This window comes from Sparus aurata, chromosome 6 (assembly GCF_900880675.1).
Source record: "Sparus aurata chromosome 6, fSpaAur1.1, whole genome shotgun sequence".
NCBI classification, from domain to species: Eukaryota; Metazoa; Chordata; class Actinopteri; order Spariformes; family Sparidae; genus Sparus; species Sparus aurata.
In genome coordinates, this window is record NC_044192.1 from 9128569 (window position 1) to 9154158 (window position 25590).

At 42.2% G+C, this 25590-nt stretch overlaps 2 protein-coding genes across 4 annotated transcripts in view; one reads left to right on the forward strand and one right to left on the reverse strand.

The window, feature by feature from the left end:
- rnf207a (ring finger protein 207a) overlaps positions 1–25590 on the reverse strand; it is a 26071-nt gene continuing 481 nt past the window's right edge. The window contains exons 2-20 of one of the 3 annotated variants that reach the window (XM_030420720.1): positions 24671–24776; positions 24500–24528; positions 24109–24299; positions 17385–17517; positions 16904–17048; positions 16549–16630; positions 16381–16456; positions 15787–15912; positions 13502–13548; positions 11673–11745; positions 10603–10671; positions 10184–10252; positions 8581–8684; positions 5474–5651; positions 3967–4152; positions 3378–3429; positions 3175–3292; positions 2304–2396; positions 1–1291 (exon numbers count right to left, since the gene is read on the reverse strand). In XM_030420720.1, coding sequence (XP_030276580.1) covers positions 1138–1291; positions 2304–2396; positions 3175–3292; positions 3378–3429; positions 3967–4152; positions 5474–5651; positions 8581–8684; positions 10184–10252; positions 10603–10671; positions 11673–11745; positions 13502–13548; positions 15787–15912; positions 16381–16456; positions 16549–16630; positions 16904–17048; positions 17385–17517; positions 24109–24299 — 1896 coding nt within the window. In that variant the 5' untranslated portion in view covers positions 24500–24528; positions 24671–24776 and the 3' untranslated portion in view covers positions 1–1137. Of the gene's footprint in view, positions 1292–2303; positions 2397–3174; positions 3293–3377; positions 3430–3966; positions 4153–5473; positions 5652–8580; positions 8685–10183; positions 10253–10602; positions 10672–11672; positions 11746–13501; positions 13549–15786; positions 15913–16380; positions 16457–16548; positions 16631–16903; positions 17049–17384; positions 17518–24108; positions 24300–24499; positions 24651–24670; positions 24777–25590 lie in introns of those variants that run through there. The other 2 variants (XM_030420722.1, XM_030420721.1) reach the window with 2 other exon arrangements.
- zpr1 (ZPR1 zinc finger) lies at positions 18187–20331 on the forward strand. The gene has a single exon (XM_030420723.1). It carries the CDS (start codon positions 18373–18375, stop codon positions 19708–19710), a length of 1338 nt encoding a protein of 445 aa, XP_030276583.1. The 5' UTR covers positions 18187–18372; the 3' UTR covers positions 19711–20331.

Sequence of the window (25590 nt, forward strand, 5' to 3'; positions counted from 1 at the left end):
AACACTTTTTCACACTTTATTGATACTTGTAGTTTTTTTTTTTATGTTTTAATTCTGGCCATATCTTACAAAATGCCCCTTCAACATGACACCTGCATATATACATGAGTAAATAAAAAGAATATATATATGACGCAGTAAAGGAGACAGTGGAAGTAAGTGAGAGGGAAAGTTACCTGTGGATTTCCTGCAGGGCAAATGCCTTAAAGCATGCTGCTGACACTGACATGCCACGAAGTCAAGATGGCAAAACCGAGAGGAATATATTTCCGACCGCACCTCGGTCGGCTGAGATATCGAGGATGAGTGTGGAGTCGGGAAAAAAAAAAAAACTAGCGGGAGATGGAGGTTAAGCCGAGGCCAGTTACAGTCACACACCTCTGTAATTCACTTTTTGCACGGAGATGTGGAAACTGCAGGGAGGGAGAAGAAGAAAACTAAAATCCCCACCGCAGACAGGAAAAGTCTGCCTCATTTTAGAGGAGACTGATGCATGAGACGCTGCACATGACACACACATCGACATGTGACCTCGATGACACCCAGAATGACACACACATCATTGCATTTGCTGTGCTCCATCTGTGCTGTCATACCGGTTCAACAATCTTCTGTTGGGTGGGGAGGGGATCGGACCCGGGCAGTCATCCATTATCAGCTCCCAGAAAAAAAGAAAATGTTTTATGCAGAGAATGGATACTAAAAAAAAAAAGCAATTCCACAAAAAAAAAAAAAGACACTCTCAGCATACTTATCGCTTTAACAGCCAAAGAACAGACAACAACGGACGGTACAAATCCTGAAAAGTAACATACCATTCGCTCTGTTTTCTCACTGAAGCCGTCCGTGACACTTAAACGAAACAAATTCATTACGATGATGTTGTTGTTGCATGTCCTTTCCCCGGCCCTGACTGATAGCAGTGAGTCCTCCATGTCTGTGCAGCCGCTGTCTATCAGAGGGGGCTCACCTTGAAGCAGCTGACAGCTCCTCGCCGCTGAGAAAAACGTTATGTACAGTTTCTAGACAGATGAAGCCACACACCATCCTGGGGGCTTGTTATGGTTGATTTAAGGCGAAGAGAGTGGACAGGAGGGAGAGGGGGGACAGGGGGGTGGGAATCAAACGACATGGTGTTCATGAAGGCATCTCATTGTGGCTGGACGTCGTGTCTGTGGGAACCCTCTGCCTGCCCGGGCGGCCGGTCCTGACAGAGCTCTCCCCCGAGTCGAGGATCAGCGGGCGGTTGTTCTTGTCTCTGTCCTGGTCTGTCACACAGGGCTGGTTGTTACTGCCGAGACAAAATAAATGAGGTGCTTCACTCAAGAATTCGACACGGGAAAGCATGTTTAATAAATGTTTTCTATTTGAATGGCAGCTACAACAGGACCTCGGCCTGTTATGTTGGAAACATCCAGGCTTTTCATCATCATACATTTTAGATGACTGGGCGACGTTTTTGACTGATTCTTTTTTTTGTGTATTTCACATAAAAATATCCATCACATGAAACATAAATTCTGGCCTCCGTGCATTGACTTTCCATTGATTATCACATTGATTTTTTAAAATTTTTTTTACATCTTATTAATCACCTTCAAGGCTTTCCGTGACCAGGCACTTAATTATATCAGGAAACAGCTAACGACTTATGATCCTTGACTCCCTCTAAGATCCGCTGATGTTGGTTTTCTCATCTTTCCCAGAGACCGACTGGTGACTGAGGGTATCAATACTGATATCAGGAAGTAAAACAACATTTCAATATTGATAGATTGGTTGATATTCACATATTTTTGGCAACGATTTGTGACAAAGATGTGTACCAGGGGAAAGATATTTTACAGTTAAACATAAACTTGTTTCAGTAAGATGAAGATGAAGTTTTGATGTCGGCCCACATTGGACAACATTTAAGCCAATCAACTTCGATATGTCAGTCGCTAAATCTACCACTGCTTTTAAATCTTCGTCTTCATTATCATCATCATCATATCGCCTGGTCCTGAGCTCTTCTTGTGTCTACCTGTGGCTTCCCGAGCTCCTAATGTCTCCTTAGTTTATTTACTTTTTCACTCACTGCTTTAAGTTTTTATTGCCTCAGTTTTGGCCGACTTGCCTCTCTGGATTTCTGGATTTAGTATTTAGTATTTTCAGTTCTCACAAAAGCTCTCCCGCCTCCGTATCTGAATTCGTGTCCTCACCGTTTTGCAACTGTGACATCCGTGACTGAACAGTTAACGTAAGACTTTTTATATATACGTATAAAAACGACAGCTGTATGTGACAGTATGTGTCAATACCTGTCTTGAGTGTCTTTAGCGATTGTGCTGTCTTCATAGATTTTCAGCATTGTCTCTGTGCGGTCGTCTTTGTGCTCTTTGGGCTCCTGAAACCTAGAAAATGCAGTTTTGGATGTTATTCTGTATTTTTTTTCTTTCTAGAAAACAAATCTCACACAGAGAACAAAGCCAACAACGTGTTAGTCGATCTCTCAGTAATTATCTTCTCCACAATCTTTTGCACTCAGCTCCAAACCAACTGGTTCCTACTGAAGATGTCAGCTTTTGAAATTGGGTCATGAATATTTAGTTTTATTTGTAGAAAAAATCTTAAAACAGCCTCTCACTGTAGATGTTGTTGGGGACTACTTTCAGCTGCGGATTAATACAAATTTGCTGCTCCAGTGAGTATTTACTGCAGCAGAACGGCGTTTGTGGAGCTGAGTTAAGATAAATCACAGTGCCCGTGTTCATGTTAATGAAGGAACGCATCCTCCAGTGCAACAATGAGGCTCACGGATGTGTTTTATCGTAATAGTTTTTTGACACAAGGGAATAAACACAGAGAATACTAAATAAATAACTGTTGGTCTTCGTCTCTTTATGGCGTTTGTTGACTGAAGGCTTTGAAAATAATCCGATGGATCCTTTCTCTCTAGTTTGGTCAGGTTAAGAAAACAAAGCCGAACTAACTTTGTTTCGTGAAGCTGCACATCTGCAAAAATTCACTAAATGATTAAAATAACAGTTTTGTTGTCTCTCTCAGGACCATACATACACTCCCACGCTTCATTAAGTGGTACTTCATGTCAAAGCTACTTCAGACAACAAGAGCTCCATTTCAACCAATATGGCAGCATATGGACAACATGTGCAGAGCTGATTACAACACCTGGGCTCAAGCCTCTCTTTGACTTTGGCTATGGACAGGATGTAGGGGCTGATCTGTCGGGCGATCGTGGTGAGGTAAGAGTTCTCCTGCTTCAGCTGCATCAGATCATGGAGCTGAGCTGGAATCCGGAATCAGAGAAAATGAGACCAGAATAAGAACGAGACAAATGTTTGAGAAAGAAAATTATGGATTACTGTCGTTACCTTCGTAGATCTCCTGCTCATTAGTGACCCTCTGAAACGTCTCGTCCCAGACCTGCGAGGAAAAGATGATCTCATTAAATAATAACGCTACAAGAACCAGAACAATCGCCACGATAAAATATTGGTTTCTGCTAACTACTGATGCGCTCACATTTGTGCATGTCATAAATACCATGTTGACATTTCTACAAAGCCTGTTAACCACGTTCACTCTTTCATGTTGGGTGCTGGAGGGGATGCTAATGGAGTTACGGGCAAGAAGGCTGACAAAAACCAATGACCACAGTTCAAAACTGTGTTTCAACATTTGTAAATATTAAACTGCTAGATTTTTTAAGGAGAACTCAGAACATTTTCCTGCCATGTTTCTGGCGACCACAAAAGGTATTTTAAACCAAAAAATATATATGATACCATGTGATCTGCTTGGATTCCTCGCAGTCTAAATGGCTGAAATCCAGCTTGTTAAGTCTGCAGCTAGAGTTGCTGACTGAGGCCAAATGTGAAAACTTTTTTTTATCAGAACCTTCCTGTCAGAGGCAGGTACACACTAAATGTCAAACCATCAAGGTAGTATCATTTGACACACCTCTTCAAACATGACTCTCATAGTTTCCACGGTGGAGTATTGAGCGGCTATCTGGCTGTCGATGTGCAGCGACCTGTCCAGGATCTCTCCCATTTTATCTGTGTTGATGATGGAGTGGTGCTTGGTCAGATCTCGGTGCAGCTCCTGGACCTGGTCCTTCAGATTCTGAATCTCTGTCTGGAAAGACTACAAACACACACACACACACGCATATACAGATACAACACGAGGAGCTGTTGGATGTCTTTAAAACAGCGGCAATTTGACGGGTTTGCAGATGCCAGGTGAAGCGCATCTGAGCGTGAAAACCTTGCTGCCTACCAGACAGGTCGAGGAGGAATTCTCAGAGGAAATCACGCAGCTGAGCTGTCTTTACATTGTTTGAGGATCAGAGGTGGTGTCAGCTCCACAGAGTTCGACATGAACTGAGCTCAGCGCCTCTTTATCACACATACTGAAACTGCTTCTCTGTGTGCTCGTGTGGCATCATTCCAATGCAAAATAGCCATAAAGTGGCAAAAAGCTGAAGAGTGCTGGAGGTAATTGTTTGAAGGAAATACAAAGATACAACTATGGCTCAGAAATTTCTCCTCAATGTGTGTGAATTAAGTTTGGAAGTTCACACAAAGTATGTATGAAACAGAGACTGTAAATCAAAATGGTGACGAAATCTGTTTAGGCATGTTTTGATTAAAAAAACATCCAGTAAGAATTCTAATTTGTCCAGTAGGTTGTTTAGTCAGACATCACGACTGCCTGTTAGCATCGTCACTGTGAGAATGCTAGCACGCGGATGTTAGCTCAGGTTGTGGTTTGTCCGAGACTGTCCCGGTTTCAAGCTTGTTTATTTTATGTTAAACCCTAAAATGTGGACATTCACGTCCAAATTGTTCCTGTTTTTACCTCGATTAAAATAAAAAAGACTATTTTACGTATTTTCTGTGTTTATATGGACTTATGTGATGTTCTGTCTCAGTCATTATGACCTAACCCATTTCAGAAATATAAACAATGCACCACCTGTCTGAAAACAACGCTGATTTGTCTGTGAATCAGTCAGTGTGTTATTGTCAAAGCTGTCACTGGCCTATGAGTCCTGGGGAAACTGATATGCTATGTGGCTCTTTCTTATATGTATATATATATATTTTTTTCAAATGTTTGCCTTTGCATGGCTTTATTTGATAGTATAACTGAAGAGAGATGGGACATGGGGTAGTAGAGAGTGTTTGGGTAATAGACAGAACTACAGAACCTTTCAGTATGCTAACAGTTAGCTGCTAACGGTGTTGAGAGGCATGTTCCGTAGGTGTGCCAGCTCAAAATAATTGTAATAATAATTGTTGGGTTAATAATTGTAACCCTAACCCCTAACCCTAACCCTCCACTTATTTATGTGGTGCAACTGTGTGTGTGCAACAGACCTGCTAACATCACCGGAGACTCTGCTAAGTCTTGTTTAAAAGTTGTTCTGTTGAACTATAAATCTACATCATTAGTCACTCACCCTGTAGGTGTTCTCATAGTTGCGGCAGTGCTCGGTGAACGGTGTTTCCGCCCCCTCAGCCAGGAGGACCTTGGTGCAGATGTTGCGGTGACAGGTGGGCCTTCGCCCGAACACTGAGCCCTGAGGCATCTCGCTGAGAGACGGGGAGCGGCAGCACACGGAGAGGGGCGACTGGTGCCTGTGGCGACGAGAGAAAAGAAGTCACTGCCTTTTGTCTCTCGTTAATAACTGAGCCTAATGAAATCATTCTCCAACAAAACTGAATGTCCAGATAACACCTGCCGCCTGAACCACGGGGGGATTGAAGCCTCATATGAGATAAACTGAGAATAATGCTGATCCATAACAGCCAGCTCTGCACTGTCTGTGTAGATATTATAATGTAGTACGTGTGCAGCATGTTCAAAACTCCCAGAACCCGATGCAATATTCTCAGAATTTTAAATCTGTTTTTTTTCCCACCAGCTTCTCGCTGACAGAGCGCTCTGTCATTGTAATCAGCTGGGAATCGTGGGCTTAGTTTATGCATAACATCCCCATTATTAGAACCTCGTCACTACTTTTACGTTGTAATCCATTAAGGTATTAACTGCTTTGCATACTTTCACTATTCTTTATTCAATCTAGAAGTCCATATTCCTGCTTTCACAGTCATTTTATTGTGTTTTGTGTTGTTTTGTGAGCTCCTAAACCAGTGAACTGGTTCTCCACACATGAGCGTCTGGTTCAGTCTCAGCACAGCCACTTGTGCTGCTCCAGTGGAGGTAAGTGCTCCACTCAAGCGCACCTCGATGGTAGTTTCCATCTCTCTGTTAGAGTGTGAGTAAGGAGGTCAAATGTTGGCACAAATCTTTCTTTCAAATAAAATGGACACTTAGAGGCTTTCACCCGCCCGACGTTTATCTCCCTCAGTTTCTTTTTGAACACAACTTTTCTGGAAAATGTTGGACAAAGCTGCAGCTCCTGGCAGTCTGACTTCATCTCCACCGTAAATTTTTAAAGGTTGACCGTAAGAAGTCAGAAAAAAGTAGACTAGACTATTGACTTTAAGTTGTGCGAGCTAAATCGTTTTAGCAACTTAAAATTATGAGTCGACTTGGTAATTTTAAGGTAAAAACACTTTTTGAAGTAAAACAATTTTAAAGATTTAAAGTTTTTGTTTCATTTTTATATGTAACCACATGAGGCTTTTTGAGAGAAACTAATTATTACGAACAAACACATGTGAGTTTATTCGGCTGCTCTTAAATTTGTTTTTTTCCTGCGTATGTTTCTTTTCTTTCCTCCGCTCTCTCTTGACATCTTGATCTCAACGAGATGTGCCTGACGTGATTCAGCACACTTGCTGTCACTCCAAACACTCACATCTCCTCACCAACACCTTCAGCCAGCGTGTGACGGTATGTATGTACAGCACATAGCCACATGACAAGATAAACATACATTTATCTGGGCTCTGGGGGGAACCGCAGTCTTGGCTTCATGCCTCGCACAGCATAACTGCCCTGAAGCCGTTCTCCACTTGCCTGTGTGCGACTACATCGACCTCACGTTTTCATACGAACGTGGTCCTGTGGGGATCCACGCTGCATCCCAACACAGCCAATTAACAGAAAACAACCAGCGCTAAAGTACTTCTAAACAACATGGCTGCACAACTTCACTTCTGTTCTGTGAAATTATGGTTAACGAACTTCCGGCCAGCTGGCCGTCCACCAATTCTTGCTCGATTTGTGGCTAACAAGTGGGGGAAGGAGCTTTCAGACAGCAATTGAGGATTTATCAGACACAACAACAGATCCAGTCGCTCCGAGTAGCAGACTGCACCATGTGGGCTGCATTCTGAACTACCATACGGTGAGTCAAAGCCCATTTCCTCCCCCGTCTGTGAACTGAAGGATCCAGTGGACTTTTACAAATTGTGGAGTCGAGCACCTTGTGTAACGACGGTGTCCGAGGCATCAGCAGAAAGTCAGTAAAGGGAGCAGAAAGCCAGCGTATAACTGATCCCTGACAATTCAGCCTGAAGAACACACTCAACTAAAAGTAAATCAACTGTAGGTTCACACTGCACTTATGTTGTCATGACATTCTATGCAAGACAGTAAACTGCAATGAGTTGAAATAAAATACAGATAAATTTACCTGGAGTCTGGTCGGCTCTTACTCCTGCCTTCTGGCCCAGAGTTGATGCAACAGAGGACGTGTCTACAACATGAACCCCTCTCTCTCTCTGCCACACACATGTCATCCTCGGCACACCCGGCTTTCTGTCCTCCCGTCACCAAACGCCAATTAAAGACCGTGCCCGTGCTAAAGCTGTGACATCAGCGGCCTGGAACAAAGCGGCCCGACCTACCGCTCCCGCATGCCAACTTCCAGATGAATCCTGGAGAGTTCTGTGAAATTACGATAAAAATAGTGCCAGCCGGCCGACCACCAATCCCTGCCCACTTTGCATCTTGCACTGGCAGGAGCGCTGAGCAAGTTTGGAAAAGAGAGTTGTCAGTATGTTGGCATTAGTGGGTGGGCTTAAGGACCTGTGAACAGTTGGGAGACTCTGATGTGGAAACAAATCGGTCAGGACGAAACTCTTTGTACCGAGCAGCAACGGGTGCTTAGATAAAGGTTGTGTTTACGGCTGGTCGATGTAGTTCTCAAAGACTATACGGCAAACACATTAAATGTTGCACTCGTTACTCATCATGTTATCTGCTGTGTTCCTGGCCCGGGCCACAACAAAAGCAGAGCTTTCTAAAAACAGGATCGACAGCCTCCTTCCCAGCCCCTCATGCGACAAGGTGAGTTACGTAAACATATCAGTGCTCGGAGCTCACAGTGCGGACAGAATAACTGCCATAGTGCGACTCAGCTCGGCGCCTCCTTTCCTCGTACTGCAGTCATCGCTGTCTGCCATCTGTACTCGCAAACCATTTGGGGATTTTGAGTTTGGATCCTTTGCAAGTGTGAAATTTTCTGCCCAGACTTTTTTTTCTTTTTCCTTTTTTGATTCGTTGGGAAGAATCCGAATAATGGCATGGCGATGTTCGGGCGGTGAACGGCGATGTAAAAATAAAACTTTTAAACATTCAGAGAGATGATCTCACCTCGTTGCGACGCTCGAACCGGAAACAGACGGCGGGCAGCGCGGGCCGAGCAGCAGTAAGGGCTCCAGACAGCGAGCGAACTCACTCCTGTAGTCGGTGTTGATCTGATGGAGGAAAGTCACTTACTGTCAGTCGTGTCATCGTATGAAAAACAGGTTCAATAATGTGCTTGTGTCTGCTGTCTTATTCTTATTGTTTCAATGACAAACAGAAAAAAAAGGCACTTTAAACGAGAAAAGATAGAGAGAGAGAAAAAAAGTGAGTTTCATTTTTTGAAACAGTCATTTTTGTAAATACATTCAGGCAAAATGAGGCATCAAGAAAAATGGGAAAACGACTGTTTTGACTAGTTTTTAAGTGTCTGGTTGGAGCACGAGTGCTATTGAAATATAAATATGATGTGAAAATGGAACATTTGCAGAAGGTCGTACTTTTCTCTTTGAAGGGCTCAGAAATCACTTGATGTGATATTCTAATTGAATTTAATATTTGTGTTTTTCTGTCGGGTTTTTCGCTTTGCACTGTAGAATCTGAGCGTCTATGTTGGAGACTATTACAGGTGGAGGGAGAGTCTGTAACCACAGGTGTAACGACAAGCGCACAAAAAGAACAACTGCACTCAATGACACGTGAAAAGGCAACGAGATGGACGCAACTTCTGCTGGATTACTCACAGCACATTATCACGTGTGTGTTATGAACCTTGTATTGAATATTTCATTTTTTAATATCATGGTTAGTGTGAATATCATGATACCACAAAACCCCTGATGGGAACATAAAAATATAATAACAAACAGCCTTTAATATTGTCATCATTTAAAACAAAAAGAACACCACTATTCCACGGTTACATTTATAATATTCTATGAGTTAATGGATAGTGAAAAAGGGATGAGAATACAGAAGTGTTTAAGATTTTATGCTCCTTTTTCAATATCTAATAACTAATTTGTGAAAATGTAAATTCACTGAGTTTGTTTGTTTTACGTTCATTTCATTTTATTTCATTTTATTCTTGTTTTGTTTGAGAATGAGAGTTTTCTCTTATTTTACATGCTCAACATTTTTTTTTTATATTAATCAAGTTTCAGCTTTTTATGAGCATATTCTAACTAGATCTGCCACATTTTTGTCGTTTGCTGCAAAACTGAAAATAAAGCCAAACTAAATGAGCAGAGAAACATCAACAAAACTTAAAAAAGATTTGCTGTACATTATTTGTTTGGCCTTCAGGTCACAATGTTCTATAATATGTTTTGTGTCCTTAAATTTAAGCTACATCCTCCTGTATATGCTCTAGATGTTGTTTCGTCTCCTTTCTGCATATATTGTGTCCTGTAATGTCAAACACCACCCTGCAGGAACACGTTTACATCATATTACCGTTAACTAATATGTGACCTCTCTTAATAAAGCTCTTTATTAGACGGCACTGAACTCCACTTTCTCACAAGAGAAATTAGTTCTGGGCTTCAGGGGCCACCGGAGAGAAACCGGCGGAACAGCACTGGGAACAAGTGAGACCACTCGTCGGTACTGCGGTGGATTACATTCTCACTGTAACCTTTTCCAGCTCTGCATGAAGGCTGCTTCTACTCACTTTGCTGCTCTGCACCGGCCTCAGTCGATGAGGGAGCTTCACAATCCTCTTCAGCCTCTCCATGAGTTGCTGTGTAAGCAAGAACATCCGGGCTGTGATTCAGTGACCTGCTTTCACCTCGCTGAGACATTATGGACAGGCTCCGTCGAAAAGGCCAACGCAGTTCAGCTAACACTGTTAACTTAGTTCTTGCCAAGAAAACTTCTGCAGAGCAAACTTTGTTCTTAGCGAGAGGGCAGGGTGCCGTTACAATCACTGATTAAGTGTCAGTCGGTACATCACACACATGAATCATCCGTTTATCTCCGTTTTGTCTGTTAATGTCTTCTCTGATCCCTCGCTCTTTCTTACACACACATGTCGTATTATCCCAAAAATACAGGACTCAAACACTTCAGAGTTTACGAGGCTGTACTCACGTAGCCCATGTCCAAAAACTCAAACTTGTTGGCTGAGCTGAGGAAGGCCGAACAGGTGACGAGGTGTACCTAAAAGCATCAGAGATTAAAAGGTCAGATTTCAAACAAAGCGGCGCGGAACATGAGACACCGACAGACGGAAATTGAGATTAAATGGTATTAGAAACATCCCACAACTAACAGCCAAGTCCTTTGTAGTGTATTCACAAACGTGCAGAATTACAGGCTGAGGTAGAAAGTGGTTTTACTCTAGCGTTTTTATTTTGTGCTAAATTATACCTCATTTTATAGACAGTAATGTACTTTTTACTCCACTACGTCTGTCAGATTAGGTACTTCAGATAAAGAATCTGTATAAAAAAACACACATTAACCTCAGATAACACAATTCAAGGGTTCAGATTAAAGCAGCTGTTCCCAACATTACTGGCTAATTGTTTTGTTTTTAGATGTCTGGAGAGTTGGTCACAGTTTTTTTCACCTTTATTTATTATTATTTATCATTTATTTTATTATTTCACCTTTAAACTAAAACGTGTCTTAAAACTACCAGATCATTGTTTTATATTTTTGCTGAATTGGTTACTTTCGCAAATGTTTCCAACCGGAGAAATCTGAATTTTTTATTCAAGGTAACGGTGTGTTTGGCCAAAGACTAAATTCCTAACTGCACATAAAGTAGTTAAAATTAACTTACATAGACATTGTTTGTATATTTATTTATCTCAGTTACATTTGACTAATACTTTACAGGATACTGTAAAGAGGCGCTAGTTAACAATTTGTAGCTATTTATATCTACTAATCACTTTTTTATTGGCCACATGTAACGTGACGTGATAAATTAGACCTTACTCATCTGTCCTTGGTTCCACAGAGCCTCTTTAAGTACATTTTATGTTGATAATACTTTTGTACTTTTACTAAAGAGTCGTCCTGAATGAAGGTGTTTTGCTTCAATAAAGGATCTGTGTATTTCCTGAAGGTATTATGAGCAGAGTATGTCAGCAGAGGTGTTTTTTTTCTCGCTGGTTATTGTGATTTATTATCAGGTCTTTACTTCACTCTACCTGGAGGGTTGGCAGGAGGGCGGTAAGGTGTGAGAGCTGCTCCTTCAGCGCTTTCTCCTTCTCCTCGTGTTGACTGCAAACACACACACACACACGGGCAAACACACAAACATGTAACGCTACGCTTTTCGCATCCCCGCATGCCGAAATACTCAGAGGATTCAGCTCGGGGAGGTGCAACCACAAACAACATACTCCATATTTCCAGAAGCTAATCTATCTGTCTTCTGTGTTTGTAACAAACACACAGACGCAGGTCCGGACACACAAAGCCCCGACATAAATAGCCTTTAACACCCTTCCGGGAACCCAGCCGCTGGACGGCTTCCAGGCAGAGAGAGAGGGAGAGAGATGGAGGGAGAGAGAGAGATGGAGGGAGAGAGATGGAGGACAGTGGGCACCAAAAAATCTCATTAAAGATCCCCACAGAGTGCAACTCGATACACTCAGTCACATGCACAGAATTGTTCTCATTCAATCACGAAAACGCACACATGGAGAGCACACTTACAACACCAACGGTCATACAGAGCGCTCGCTGTTTTGGAAATGGTAGTTTCGCAGGTTCACAGAAAAAGCAGAGGCCGAGCTAAAACACATTTTATTTCTGTTTATGTTCAAGTGCCATATATTAGTCATTAATCTTCAGTAAAAATGTAATTGATGTGCAATAATTTGATTATGGAGACTAATTAGCTGCAGACCTTGGATGGCATTAAATCAAACTTTAATGATTGCTGAGGGGATGTAATATTTTTAATCATTCAGGATTCTTGTGAGTTAATGCTGAATTAATGGTTATCCTGGTTTTTGCAAAGTAACCTCTTACATTTTTTTTTTTTTAATCACTTTACTGTCTTGTTTCTGCACAACCGAGCAGCCACTAAAGTATCCGGGCAGGCCGCCACTAGAGCTGCACAGAATAATCGATAAGTTGTCGACTATTCAATTAATTGCCATCAATTGTGGTGGTCAAGTGATCAATTTCAGTCATTTTGAAAGCAGGTCAAAAATTCTCAGAATCCAGCTTCTTAAATGTGAATAGTTCCTGGTTTCTTTACTCCTCTGTGACAGTAAACTGAAAGTCTTTGGGACATTTGAGGACGTCGTCTTAGGCTTTGGGATTCACTGATCGATATTTCTCAGCATCTTCGGACATCTTATAGACCGACGGCTAATCTATAAATAAAAATGTAATCCTGTGATTAGTCGACAAGGAAAATTATCCGAGCCTTGACGTCCCAAATAGAAAAAAATAAAAGTTTGCTGTGTTCAAAATGGCTCAAAACCACACAAGTTGCTCCTTTTTCAATAGTTCTCATAGCAGGTTCTAAGGGTGCTATCGGTGCTCTGGTTTTATTTAAATTGGAGGACATCTACCGACTGCACCATGTTTCCCTGCGTCTGTTAATGTCGTCGATACTAAGGACTTGAGAACTGTCTGTCATTTGCATCCTGTATATTCGTCTTATTAATATTTCCTCTTGGCTTCCTTTCCATTGATCGGCTCCAGGCACAAGCTGCAACCACTGGCTTGAAATCTTAATCCTACTGAAGCGGTTTTAATTCAGCGCCATGCTTTGTTGAAAAAGAAAACCACCCAAGAAAATGTGTTTAGCGAGAAGTGAGATTATTCCAGAGCAAAACAGGGTGCTGCTATTCATCACCCCGAGCACAATGCAGCATGATAACACGGGAAAACCATCAAGTGACCTGGTGACAGCAGGATAATAGCGTTCAATGTGGTAAATATTGTGACACAAGCTTTTGTGGCAACAAAAGAGCATTTTCACATAATCACTGTTAATCTTTTATATATTCAATTTTACCTCTGAGCTGCTTTCAGCAGAATCTTCTTCCTCTCTGCTAGTTTTTCCTGTCAGAGGAGAACAGAGAAAACATCAGCCTTTTATTCCTCACACTGCTGTGAAAATGGCCTTGAGCTCTCTAATGTCTAATGAATTTTCAAGATTGTGGGGAGAGAAAAAAAAAAGCTGGTGTGAGTTCCACAGTGTGGTGTCTGCTCGGTTCGATTGTTCATTATGCAAACAAAGTCCGCTCTCGTCTCACATTTAGGTTCACAGAGACATCCAGTGGACAAACAGTGCAAATGGTTCTGAAACTGTGATTTAAGAATGAGAGGTCAGGACTAGATGTACTTCAGAGAGATGTTTCACAGACATTTTAACTTACCCCTCATAAACAAACCTGGTGTAGTAAATCTAATCATTTGGTCGGTACAGTCAGATAAAAGTCCAGAATGTATTTGGAGATGTTTCTTTGCTTGCTGTTTGAAAGGATGATGGTAATTCTGACTCCACAAACCACAAATGTATTAAAATGGACAATATTTCAATCCCTTTCATATCTTCCTCAAAAGAAAAATCCCCTTCAACCATGTTTGAGCCCCGAGATGAGAAAAAAACATGAATTTTTGGTATCATTATTAAACCTTTATTGGACCAGAAGGAGAGTTTTTACGTGTTTACACTTCAAAGTCCAGCGACAAGACGTCTGAATTACATGAGACAGAGATATATTTGGGGAACAGCTTGCAGTCGGTAGCTGTGTGAAGTCACAGTACATGTGTGTTACTGGATGTTACCACAAGAATATGATGCATATTTTAAGGTGGAATGCGTTTTTTTTATGCTTTTCTTTCTTTTTTTTAAAAATTAAATATTTATGATACACTTGTATATTTGATGTGCCGTCTCTTTTCTCCAGGTCTTCGGGTTGATTTACATTTAACTTTGGTTTTCATTATGCCGACTGCTACTTATATTTTCGGGTGGCTTGAGATATTCACCACCCTCGGCTGTTTGGGAATTACCTGTTCAACTGATTTTTCTCTTCTTCGCCTCATAAATGGTCGTTTGAACATGTGGAAGTCAAACGCCAGATGTATAATTTATAGTTGAAACAGTTTTGGCCCCTAGAAGAAGAATATTAAATCAATCCAGATTTTAATGAAGTTGACGTCCTCACAGTGTCGCATGACAGAGGATTATGCGTTTTTAATAACCTCTGATTTTGAATTCTTCCAGTCCAGAAGTACGTAGAGGACCTGCTCTCATTATTGAACCACAACGATTCAACTGGGCTCTAAATATTTTAGGAACCTGCTTGTCTTTGGTCCCTCTGCAGATTGGATATTGGTTTGAAGTGTGATTTCTCAGTTCATACACTCAGTTTAAACTCTGTAATTCCAACAGTTCTAACCCGAGACAAACTTCTGTCTCCGTTGTGTGTCAGTGTTTTAAATGTGAATCATGAATCGTGTATTGTTGAGCCTTGTCAAAGGATAATTGCAGATTTGAAGATTTAAGATGCCAACTTGCCTCCTACTGAGCGAAACCCATCAAAAAGATGTCAATTTGACATCTTTGTTAAATGTTCAACATCAAAAGACGTCCACTTTGGAGCCAGAGATTTAGCGCAGTCTTTTTAAAAACACATTTCTAGCATCCTCTACTGACTCGTGACATCCTCACGGGATTGAAAACAAACGTTTTAAAGACGGCATTGCAGACATCTTTCCCGTATGTTACAGTTGTCCAAGGGACAGACTCTTGTGGTCTCACTTCAGGTGTGGACCTGTTGCACCCAGATTTTAAGATATGCAACAAAAGCCACAAGGGTGGAATTGAGGTTTTAATCTGAATACCTGGGGTGCACAACCTACCAGGTGAGCTAAGAGGGCACCCTGTAATGATGTCGGTGGTGAACGTGAAAAAGACTTTTGCACGATGCAAAAAGTTTTACTCTGGCTCTTCAGTGGACGCCATTTGAACGTTTGTCAAAGACGTTAAATTGACGTGTTTTGGATGTGTTCTGCTCAGTGGGCAGTTAATTCCAGCTTGTTATCAACATTTTCTTTACACTTGACACTGAACTGGAGCCTCTTCTTATCTAAATCTGTGTGTCCAAATGATTTTAACGATGACTGAACATTTCTCATATTCTTCTTTAAGTGTTACAGTACTCAAGGGTATTCGTCTCCTTCTATTTAGATAAATGTGTGGTTTCAAGTCGGCATCCGAGAGTTATTCTTTTAATTAAGTGAAAAACAACAGTTGTGAAAAAATACATGATATCAGGATTGTTATATAACCTGCAAGCTGTTGAACAGAGTACAGATTGCACTCTCTTCTTCCTCCACATTCAGGCACACTTCTCCTATCATCGCTCTCAGCAGAACGATTGCCTCTCGAGCTGAAGTCTGCAGCTCCTTCACCACCTACAGATGGAGGAGGAGGAGGAGGAGGAGGAGGTTCACTGTCAATTAAAAGCCACGTAGTCGACGGCACTGCTGCACATTTGTCATCAGAACAATAATCAGAACTTCAAGCCAAAACAGGCAAGCAGAGTTAAAGCTATTCTGCTGGTCAGATCTACAAATTAAAGATCAACTTAAGCTTCAGGAAGAGAACCCGAAGCCGAACTATAACACATGCATATGTAGTAAAACAAAAACGAGCAGTGAAATTAAACTAACTATTTGTATTTGACTTCAGTTGATTGAGCAGCGATCAAAACACTGTTAAAAACACTCCTCATTTATGTGTTTGTTTACACAGATCGCGGGTGAGGAGCTGCGCAAATTCAAAGCGCACCTGCACCACATCTCACAATATCATCACCACCGCTGAGTGCCTGAATTATTCATGGAGCCAAATGTGTAGATGAACAGACATGACTCTCTCACCAGCACAGCCTGATCCAGCATCTCGCAGCCCTGCATGTAAGCTGTTTCAATATCAATGCAGTGAGTCCGACTCTCCCTGTGGTAAAAGAAACGGCTTATTTAACACGTAGAGGAGGAGAGAGGAGAACCTCCGACAGTCGTAGAATTCTGTGTTGAGTGTTCACTCACACTTGCATGTCTCTGAAGCACTTGATGCAAAGCATAGACTGATTCTCTGTCGAGAACAGGATGTAGGGCTCCTCGTGGAGAGCTGCGGAGACAGAGGCGCCTTTTAACTTCAATCCACACGAGTGTGAGATTTAAAGAACTCTGTGTTTTCAATGAGTGGGTTGCAAAAAAAAAGTTAATACAAGAGGTTTCAGAATACAAACAGAGGATGACTGATATTCGTTCACCGCCAAATGTTGACGCTGCGCCTTTTATACCACTACACACATACCTTAAAAAAAAAAGCTAAAGACGGACTACACCTGCCATGCGCAACATGCTTTTACACCTGGAGTGAATCACAGGCGGCACTCACAGCAATTCCTGTGTTTAGCTTTGGTGCGTTTGGCCAGGGATACAATCTCGTGGTGGGAAAACATTCTGGCCTTGTGAGTCAGCTCCCTGCAGGCGGCGCACAGTGGCTGGCTACAAGTGTTACAGAAGTACATCACCCCTGTGTCCTGTGTGAGAGAAAGAAAAGCATAAACAACGCAACTGGAAGACAGCGTGTGAAGACAGTTCTGTTGTTTCATGTTGTTTAAAGCTACACGTGGTAATATTTGATTAATTTGATCAATGCACCAATGTCCACCAGGACTGTCTCACTTATTTAAGATACCATCACAACTAACAAGTTACAAAATCTAGTTGCAGAAGTGAGTGTGAGCTACATACACTACTGGGAGCATATCAATGTTCCCTTGTCCTATTTTTTCTGGATCCTACGTTCCCAGGACTATAAGTTCCTGCCTTCTGAATGTGAATTGATGTGGGACTGTCTGTCTGTCAGTTTGTACCTTGTTATTACTTTCTTGGTCACAGTTGGCACACTGCACCGTCTCCTCAGCTTCTCCATTGTTGTCCACCAGGAACTTCAGCAGACGGTCCTCTGGAGGGAGGGTGCTATTCCCTTTCACTACGGATGGGACCCTGTGGCAAAGACACACATTCAGAGAGCCTGAGTGCTTGTTCAGTAACACTAACACAGTAACAGTATTAGTTATACTGGCGCTATTCTTCTTGTTCACCCACTGACGGAATACTGTTTCCCTATGCTCACCTTAAATGTGAGTTTAAGGTGTGTACATGCAAGCAGAAATGGTTGGCATCACTTTCCGTGGGGTTGCTATCTATCATATTAGTGTCGTTAAAAATATATACAGTATATTTCATTTTCATGTCATAATATCTTATGAAATTACATTACAAATAAATTATTTTACTGACTAAAAAACTCAAATTTTTCACTTCTTGCAGGGTCACTTTGACTAATAATAATCATCATCATAATAAGTAAGACCATTTACTATGATATCTTGATGCTGTGATATTTTCTGACATCATCGTCGCACAGTGGAAGTCTCATACTGTTTCAACCCTAAGCACAAAATGTAAATGAAATGCAAAGGCGATATATAAATAGAAGAAGCAAAAAATCAACAAATAAATAAAGTTGAGGTTTATCTCCAGTGGAGTGGGATTATCGAGTAAAAAACTTCCAAATTAGGTTAAATTAGACTGACTGCCCTGTCTGCTGAAGTGACTAAACTGCAGTACCGCGGAGAACCTGAGGGGGGCAGCAGAGACGCCCATGACACGCCCACCGTAGAAGAAGAAGAAGCGGAAGGCGGAAGTGGCTGTGAAGCACGACAGGACAAACGTGTGTGAAGTGGCTGAACGAGCTGTCATCTGGAAAGTTCCGGCAGAACAAACCTCTGAGCGAGAAGCGAGAGCTCATTACAGAGTTTGTCCACCGAGGGGAAGAAAACACTTTGGACGTCCAACATGTCTGTTATCTCCGAGGACAGCGTCCGCGGCGGGAGCCTGTTCAGGGACCTGAGCGCCGATAACGACGACTGGGAGCCCACTGAGATCGAGAGCCTGTGTATGAACTGCTACAAGAACGGTACGACACGTTTACTTCTCACCAAAATCCCCTTCTTTAAAGAGATCATCGTCAGCTCGTTCAGCTGCCCTCACTGCTGCTGGTCCAACACGGAGATCCAGTCCGCAGGCCGGATCCAGGACCAGGGCATCTGTTACACCCTGAAAGTCAAAACAAAAAAGGACCTGAACCGGGAGGTCGTGAAGGCAGACAGCGCGACCACCAGGATCCCTGAATTGGAGTTTGAAATCCCTCCCTTCACTCAGAAAGGTGCGCTGTCCACCATTGAGGGTCTCTTGGACCGGGCGGTTGCAGGGTTGGAGCAGGAGCAGCCGGTCCGGCGAGCCACTCACCCCGAGGTGGCTGACAAGATAGATGAATTCGTCCAGAAGCTCAAGAAGTTAAAAGAGGTCGAAAGCGAGTTCACGCTTGTGATTGAGGATCCGTCCGGCAACAGTTTCGTGGAAAATCCAGTGGCCCCTCAAAAAGACGAGGCTCTCACCGTGTCCAGGTTCAAGCGGACGGTGGAGCAGGACATCCAGCTGGGACTGAGGGCGGAGGATGACCCGGGCGAGGACGAGGAGCCCGCCAGCGATGAGCTGGATGCCATGAGAAATGAGGTTTTGGTCTTCGACACCAACTGCCCGAATTGCAACGCGCCAGCCTCCACCAACATGAAGCTCGTCCAGATCCCTCACTTCAAGGAGGTCATCATCATGGCCACAAACTGCGACAGCTGCGGCCACAGGACCAATGAGGTGAAATCAGGTGGGGCCACAGAGGAGCAGGGGACCAAGATCACCCTGCACGTCACCGACCCCTCAGACATGACCCGGGACGTGCTCAAGTCCGAGACGTGCTCCGTCTTGATCCCGGAGCTGGAGTTCGAGCTGGGGATGGCAGCCGTGGGCGGGAAGTTCACCACCCTGGAGGGGCTGCTGAAGGACATCAAAGATCTGATCGTCTCCAAAAACCCTTTCATCTGCGGTGACAGCGGCGCTTCAGATCAGATGCAGAAGCTGCAAGAGTTTGGGGAGAAGATAGACAAAATCATAGCCGGAGAAATGGATGTGCACGTCGTCCTGGACGACCCGGCGGGGAACAGCTACCTACAGAATGTGTACGCCCCGGAGGAAGATCCCGAGATAACCACGGAGAAGTACACCCGCACGTTTGAGCAGAACGAAGACCTCGGCCTGAATGACATGAAGACTGAGGGATATGGGGAGGAAAAGTGAGCCGCTCACACCGGCTGAAAGGACTGAATGCGTCGATATGTCGACGATGTCTTGTCAGAAACCCAGTCTAATTATATTGCTCCATATTTTGTCATATTTTCCGACATTTTAAGTTAAAAACTGGGTGTTTCCATCAGTATATTATTGGTGAGGGGGACTGTTTAAGTTGTTTAAATGTAGACTGAAAATAAACTACATATGAGTATCTTTGATTTGTACACATTGACGCTGAATCCATATTGTTGCATTCTTGCAACTTCCCAGAAGATGGCGCCCTGTTATCTCTGATTAAAAGGATTCTTGTCTCTCAGAGGACCACATGCTGTGTGACAAATTAATCTTTTTATACACCTGTTAGCACAACATCATCTCAGTGAAGTGTTATCTTTGGTAGTTTAGCTCTGCTCTTTTGAACCGGCAGATGTTGAAAGAGTGAACGTTAATGTTTAATGTTGTGTTTTAGATTCATTTCAGATGGCAATTTTCTGCTGTGTCTTTGTAATTAACTTGAGGAAATACCAGAATTTATTGAACAAAGACTTATTAGGATTCTTCAAAAGTGCAGGATCATCTTTATATAATTATATATTTGGGATGAAATAAACTAATTATTTCCTTTTATCAGTTGATCATTTTGTTGTCAGAAAGTAGTGGAAAAAACTCCTCAGATGTCTTGTTTTGTCCACAATCTGAGGATATTTGTTTTAATGTCATGTAGAAACCAGAAAATATTCACATTTACGAAGCTGGAATCAGAGAATTTTTACTTTTATTCCTCAGAAAATACCTCAGACTGATTAATTGATTATCAGAATCGCTGGCAACTAATTAAATTGTTGAAACTTATAAATCAGTCGTTCCAGCTTTAGTGTGAAGCACCAGAGCTCAAGGTGACATATTCAAATTCAGAATCAGAATTATTATATCGATCCTTGTGGGTCAGTTGCTCCTTCCGTTATAGAAATATTACACTGTAGATATGAACACCATTTAAATAGAGAAAGATGATGTGAAAATTTTTTTTTAGTAAACTAAAAATATGTATGCAAAACTATAATATTGTCAACTTTGTATATATTATATATGCACATGCTGAAGGAGAAGTAGTAATGGAAATACAGACAGGTATCATCATTTGAGGAGCTAAACCAGAGAACAGAAGCTGTATGCTTCACTGAAAAATAAATAAGTTAAAGTAGTTGCTTATTAACTTTCTCTCAATCCATTAATCAACTAATTGTTTGTGAGACAAAAGTTTAACCAGGTCTAGATGTTGATAAGCCAGTTCTTAATAACCCAAAGAGGTGAAACTCTCTCACGATGTCCATTAAACCTCAGCTAGAAACGAACGCCGGCAGCTGCCAGGTCCAGTTTCTGTCACGTTGCCCTCGTTGACACAGGCCTGTTTGGTTTAAACATAAAGCTGTTTGCCTCATTCTGATTCAGCCGCAGTGACACAAACGTTCCGCTCTCCCGTCTGCTGTGAGTGTTTCTATCTGGTTTTCATAGCAACGAGGATCTATTGTGTTCTACTAATAGCAGAGTAGTGGATTCCTAGATTACATGGTTCTTGAGCGAGCAGCTGCTAGCTGCTGCCGCTGCTGCTGCAGATGGAAATAGTAGCAGCGGGCCCCTGTAGCCTGAGCCCAGACAGCCGAGCACCGTGGCTCCGTGCCCACAGGGTTGTTTCAGTAGAAAACCTGTGATTTCCTGGGTTTCCCCGCCTCATTTCTCAGCACCTTGTATCACGAATAAAAGCACTGCCGTTGGTTTTACTTTGATTTACGCAGCTATCCGTGATCTACCTCTGCATAGGTTAATATCAAATAGCTATAAGGCAGATGAATGTGGAAGTCGCCTGAGGTTCAGCCAGTTTGTCTCCAATTTGATTATATTTAATGCACAATAATTAGCTCACAGTGTATTTAATCTGAGTTAAATATGAATTCACACATACACGGCTCAGCAGAAACACTGTTTTAAGAAGACGCCGAATCAGAACCCAGGAGCTGCTCTTCAGGAGTGACTGAGAGTTTACTTTCAGCACACAGACCTTCATCAGGTTGTTTATCACCTCAGATATCATCCAGTTCTGTTCTGACGTCTGAATATTCTTGAGGGTTACAAGTTAACTGCACTTGCGACAGGCTGTGCGAGCATTATTAAACTAAACACGAGCAGAAACGCTGACCCTATTTGAGCCTGTGCGCTGACACAGATCCTCATGTGGGGCCCTTCAGGTCGTTTCAGAGTCGAGCCGATAATCTAAAGGTGACTGTGTTTTGCCTTCAGTACATCTTCAGCTTTGGAACAACCAACCTGCAGAGATAAGGCACTGAGAATCAATAATTTCTTTTAAATCCGCTTGTAAAACTTTTACAGGCTTGCTTTTATGTGTGAAGTCGTATTTTTTAATTTCTTTTAAAACTTTCTATCCTTTTATTCTCCTCGCTGTTCCCGTTCTTCTTGTCTCTGGTGCCTCTTAAGTGCTGTTTTCTTTTTATCGTCCATTTACTGGTTTGCATTTTTTTTGTTTTGCATCCTTTTTTCAACTTCTCTTTAACCAGGTCTTCTTTCTTTTTAACTGTTCAGCGTTTATTCCGAAATATTGTCTTCTAGAGTTTCCTGGTTTTGCTTTACTTGGTAAACTCTATTATGGGACAATATATCATCCAACAGAAGTAATTATCATGACAGGCTTATCAATCAATCACTGAAACTACGCTGTTTACATCTGCGTTTAGGGCATTTAGCAGACGCTTTTGTCCAACACGACTTACAAGAAGTAAATATTATAACGCAGTGATGCTGAAACTCAGCATGACTGTTTGACTTTCTTTATCCACACACAAGAGGAATCTGGGTCAAGTTGTTTCTGACCCAGAAGAAAAGTTCCCCGGTGAAATCAACTTGCATTAGACATCCTGTTCTTCACTGTACATCCCTGTGTGCTTTGATGGGGGGGAAAGTTAACACTGCAGACTTGAAGGTGACTGACACCACGTGTCATTCCTTAATAGGGGATGAAATGGATTGGTATCATGTGACTGCTTTTGATTGCCCTAAGCTGCTGGCACCGCTGCCAAATACCAGTATGCTTTGTTTGCTGTGTGACTGGTCTTAGAGGAACTTTGCCGGCCCCGCTGAGCGCCGGGGCCAAGGACTAAATCAGAGACCGGGATGACCCTGCAGCTGCTGCAGCCACTCAGGCCTGCCCTGCCCACACCAGGCCAGCAACGGGTCACTCACTGAGCAGCACCCTCAAACCAAAACAGACAAGACTTGATGCTCTCTGAAACCAATGGGATTCCCCCTCAAATCTCCTGCATGAACCAAACCAATCTACTAATCAACTTATGTGGAACGAATCCCTTTGAGCAATGCTGCCCAAAACTGAGGCCTGTGGGAAAAATGTGGCTTTTCACATAAAACGTCTGACCCTCCACAGAGGCTCAGGGAGCAATATTATATTTTGCTCTTGGAAATGAAACAGCTTAATCATGCTTGAGACACCGGGGATCACCTGATCATTACATCAATACATTATATCGTAACACAAGCCATGTGAGGTTGTAATCCAAACTAGGTAGGACACCAAAACAGGCAGTCCTTCACCTTTGGCCTCGATACTTCACTAGCCGCGTTTACATGAACCCTCATATCCCACCAATAATCAAAATAAATGTCCAATCAGAATAAAAATGCCTCATGTAAGCACCTCAATCAGAAGAGATCCGTCCCGATCTGAATGTATTTTCAGTCATATCGAAGCTGGTGGTCGAAACCTTTGATAACCCGTTCAAAGGTCTATACCACTCTGTGCATGTCACAAAAGTTATATTCTGATGAAATGCTGTGGGGTTAAGCGACCACAACCACTGTGTTCAACGTCCATTTCTAGCATGGCTGAACAATAAAACCAAGAAATCCTCTCGTGATCATTTTGACAGATTTTATTTCTAATTTTTGCATTTCATTTTCACTGAAGAAAATATTAAAGTGATGATAATTACATGATTTTTGCCGGGTTCTGGACCCCACAAGATCGTTCCATTGTGTCTGGAGAAACATGAAATGTAGGCCGGGGCATCTCTGTCGCATCACAGTGCTGCATTAATGATCGTATGCTGTTGCAGCTCCTGCGATTTGGATGTTGTACTTGGCCATATTGATTAATTATTCAGTCCTGATTTTCTTGCCCAGGAACTTTATTGAAACCTTTCCATTCCATTATTGTTAATATAGAGTTAAAGGTAAAGTTAAAGTAAATTAAAAAAGTAAGCCTCTGTTTAAATGCAATCTTAGTGTGGAGAATAAGAACACACAGACTTTTCATTGTTTTCACGATTGATCATCTACATTGACTCTGCTCAACGTCACAGTGCTCACGTCTCTTACCCACAGAGGGGGCAGCTGAGACGGCTGTCATTGGTCCGGCCGCTTAGACAGCGAGCACAGAAGATGTGGTAGCAGTCCAACAAACAGGGCGTCTGGTACTGCTCGTGGCACAGGTGACACACCAGGGGGTGGACGTTACTGCAATCCAAATTAAAAAGGTTGTCCAAGTTTGTGAAGATTCCTCCTGCCATCTGCAAACAGAGCGCATGAGCAATGAAAAACTGTGAGAGTGTCACTTGACTCATAAAAAGTCACATCACCACATCACTAAAAAGTAACATTTCAGTTTGTGTTATTGTCAAAATATCACAGTTATTGTGAGAGAGGCTAAGCTGACTATGATATGAAAGACTTGATATGAAAGACAGAGTTTTTTCTTCCTCTCTCTTACCTTCTCAGATGTGGGATGACGGTCCCTGGCTTCAGTGGCAACAGGCAATCAAAACATGGCAAATGAATATCATCAAAGACATTGTCAACACCAACGTTATATCCAGCTTACAAATCCTACTGTAAATGCCGTGGGCTGGTCTGCAGACAGCACAGAGAGCCACTGTCTTACCTCTCAGTGCTGCTATCAGCTACCCACGGCAGGAATGACAGCAATGCAGAAACTCTTCAATAGTAGGCCGATGGGGTCCCTCCGCCAGGCAGCTGACAGCACACACCTCATGCCAGCCCCCAAGTGTTGCCAAAGTGCAAAAGGGACATTTAATATTGCCGTTCCATGCAGATTAAAAATACAGTTGTCCTATTTCTAATGTCACACTGCTGGACTCTAAGGCAGGGTGAACAGCAGGCGAGGAGTGAATATTACAGCATTGCGAGTAACTCAATCTGGTGCAGCACTTAAAGAGGAGTACTTGTCACATAAAGCACTATTTTTATGCCTTCTAGGCACTTTGTAAACTTTGTTTTAGAAGGGTGCCACATACATGAAGCTTGACACTGTCATGTTCCAGTAACATCACTTTCTAAATACAAATTAGAGGCATCATCCACCTTAATTCAGGAGCAAAAAAGTGAACAGTGAATGCAATGAATCTGTAGTTGTGAATAAATATTGTTAATGTATTATTATTGTCTTCTTTATGTATTGCTTGTCTTTATCTGGTTTGTAAAATGCCCATGGATGACTAAATAAAATCAATTATTATTATTATTGTTAAATAATTTATTGAAATTTCCAACTTATTTCCTTGAAAGCTCACTTTATAAAATATTAAAGTTTGTATTAAATATAAATAGATGAAAGAAGAAATGCCTGCTGTGCTGGGTTATGAAAAATTAAATGATGGGATCACACAAAAACACTTCTACCCCCCCCCCCCCCAAAAACCCAGCAGACTTTAGATTAATTAATCTTTATTCTGTTTACAGATCAGCTAACTAAGCTAGGCTAATTTTGGGGGGAAATAGCTCAATGTTACACGAAAAACTAAATGGTCAGTAGTTGGCAAGTAAATAAATCTTGTCTGAGCT

Excerpts from the sequence above, each read along its gene's own strand:
- zpr1 (XM_030420723.1), top strand. The coding sequence starts at position 18,373 with ATGTCTGTTATCTCCGAGGACAGCGTCCGCGGCGGGAGCCTGTTCAGG.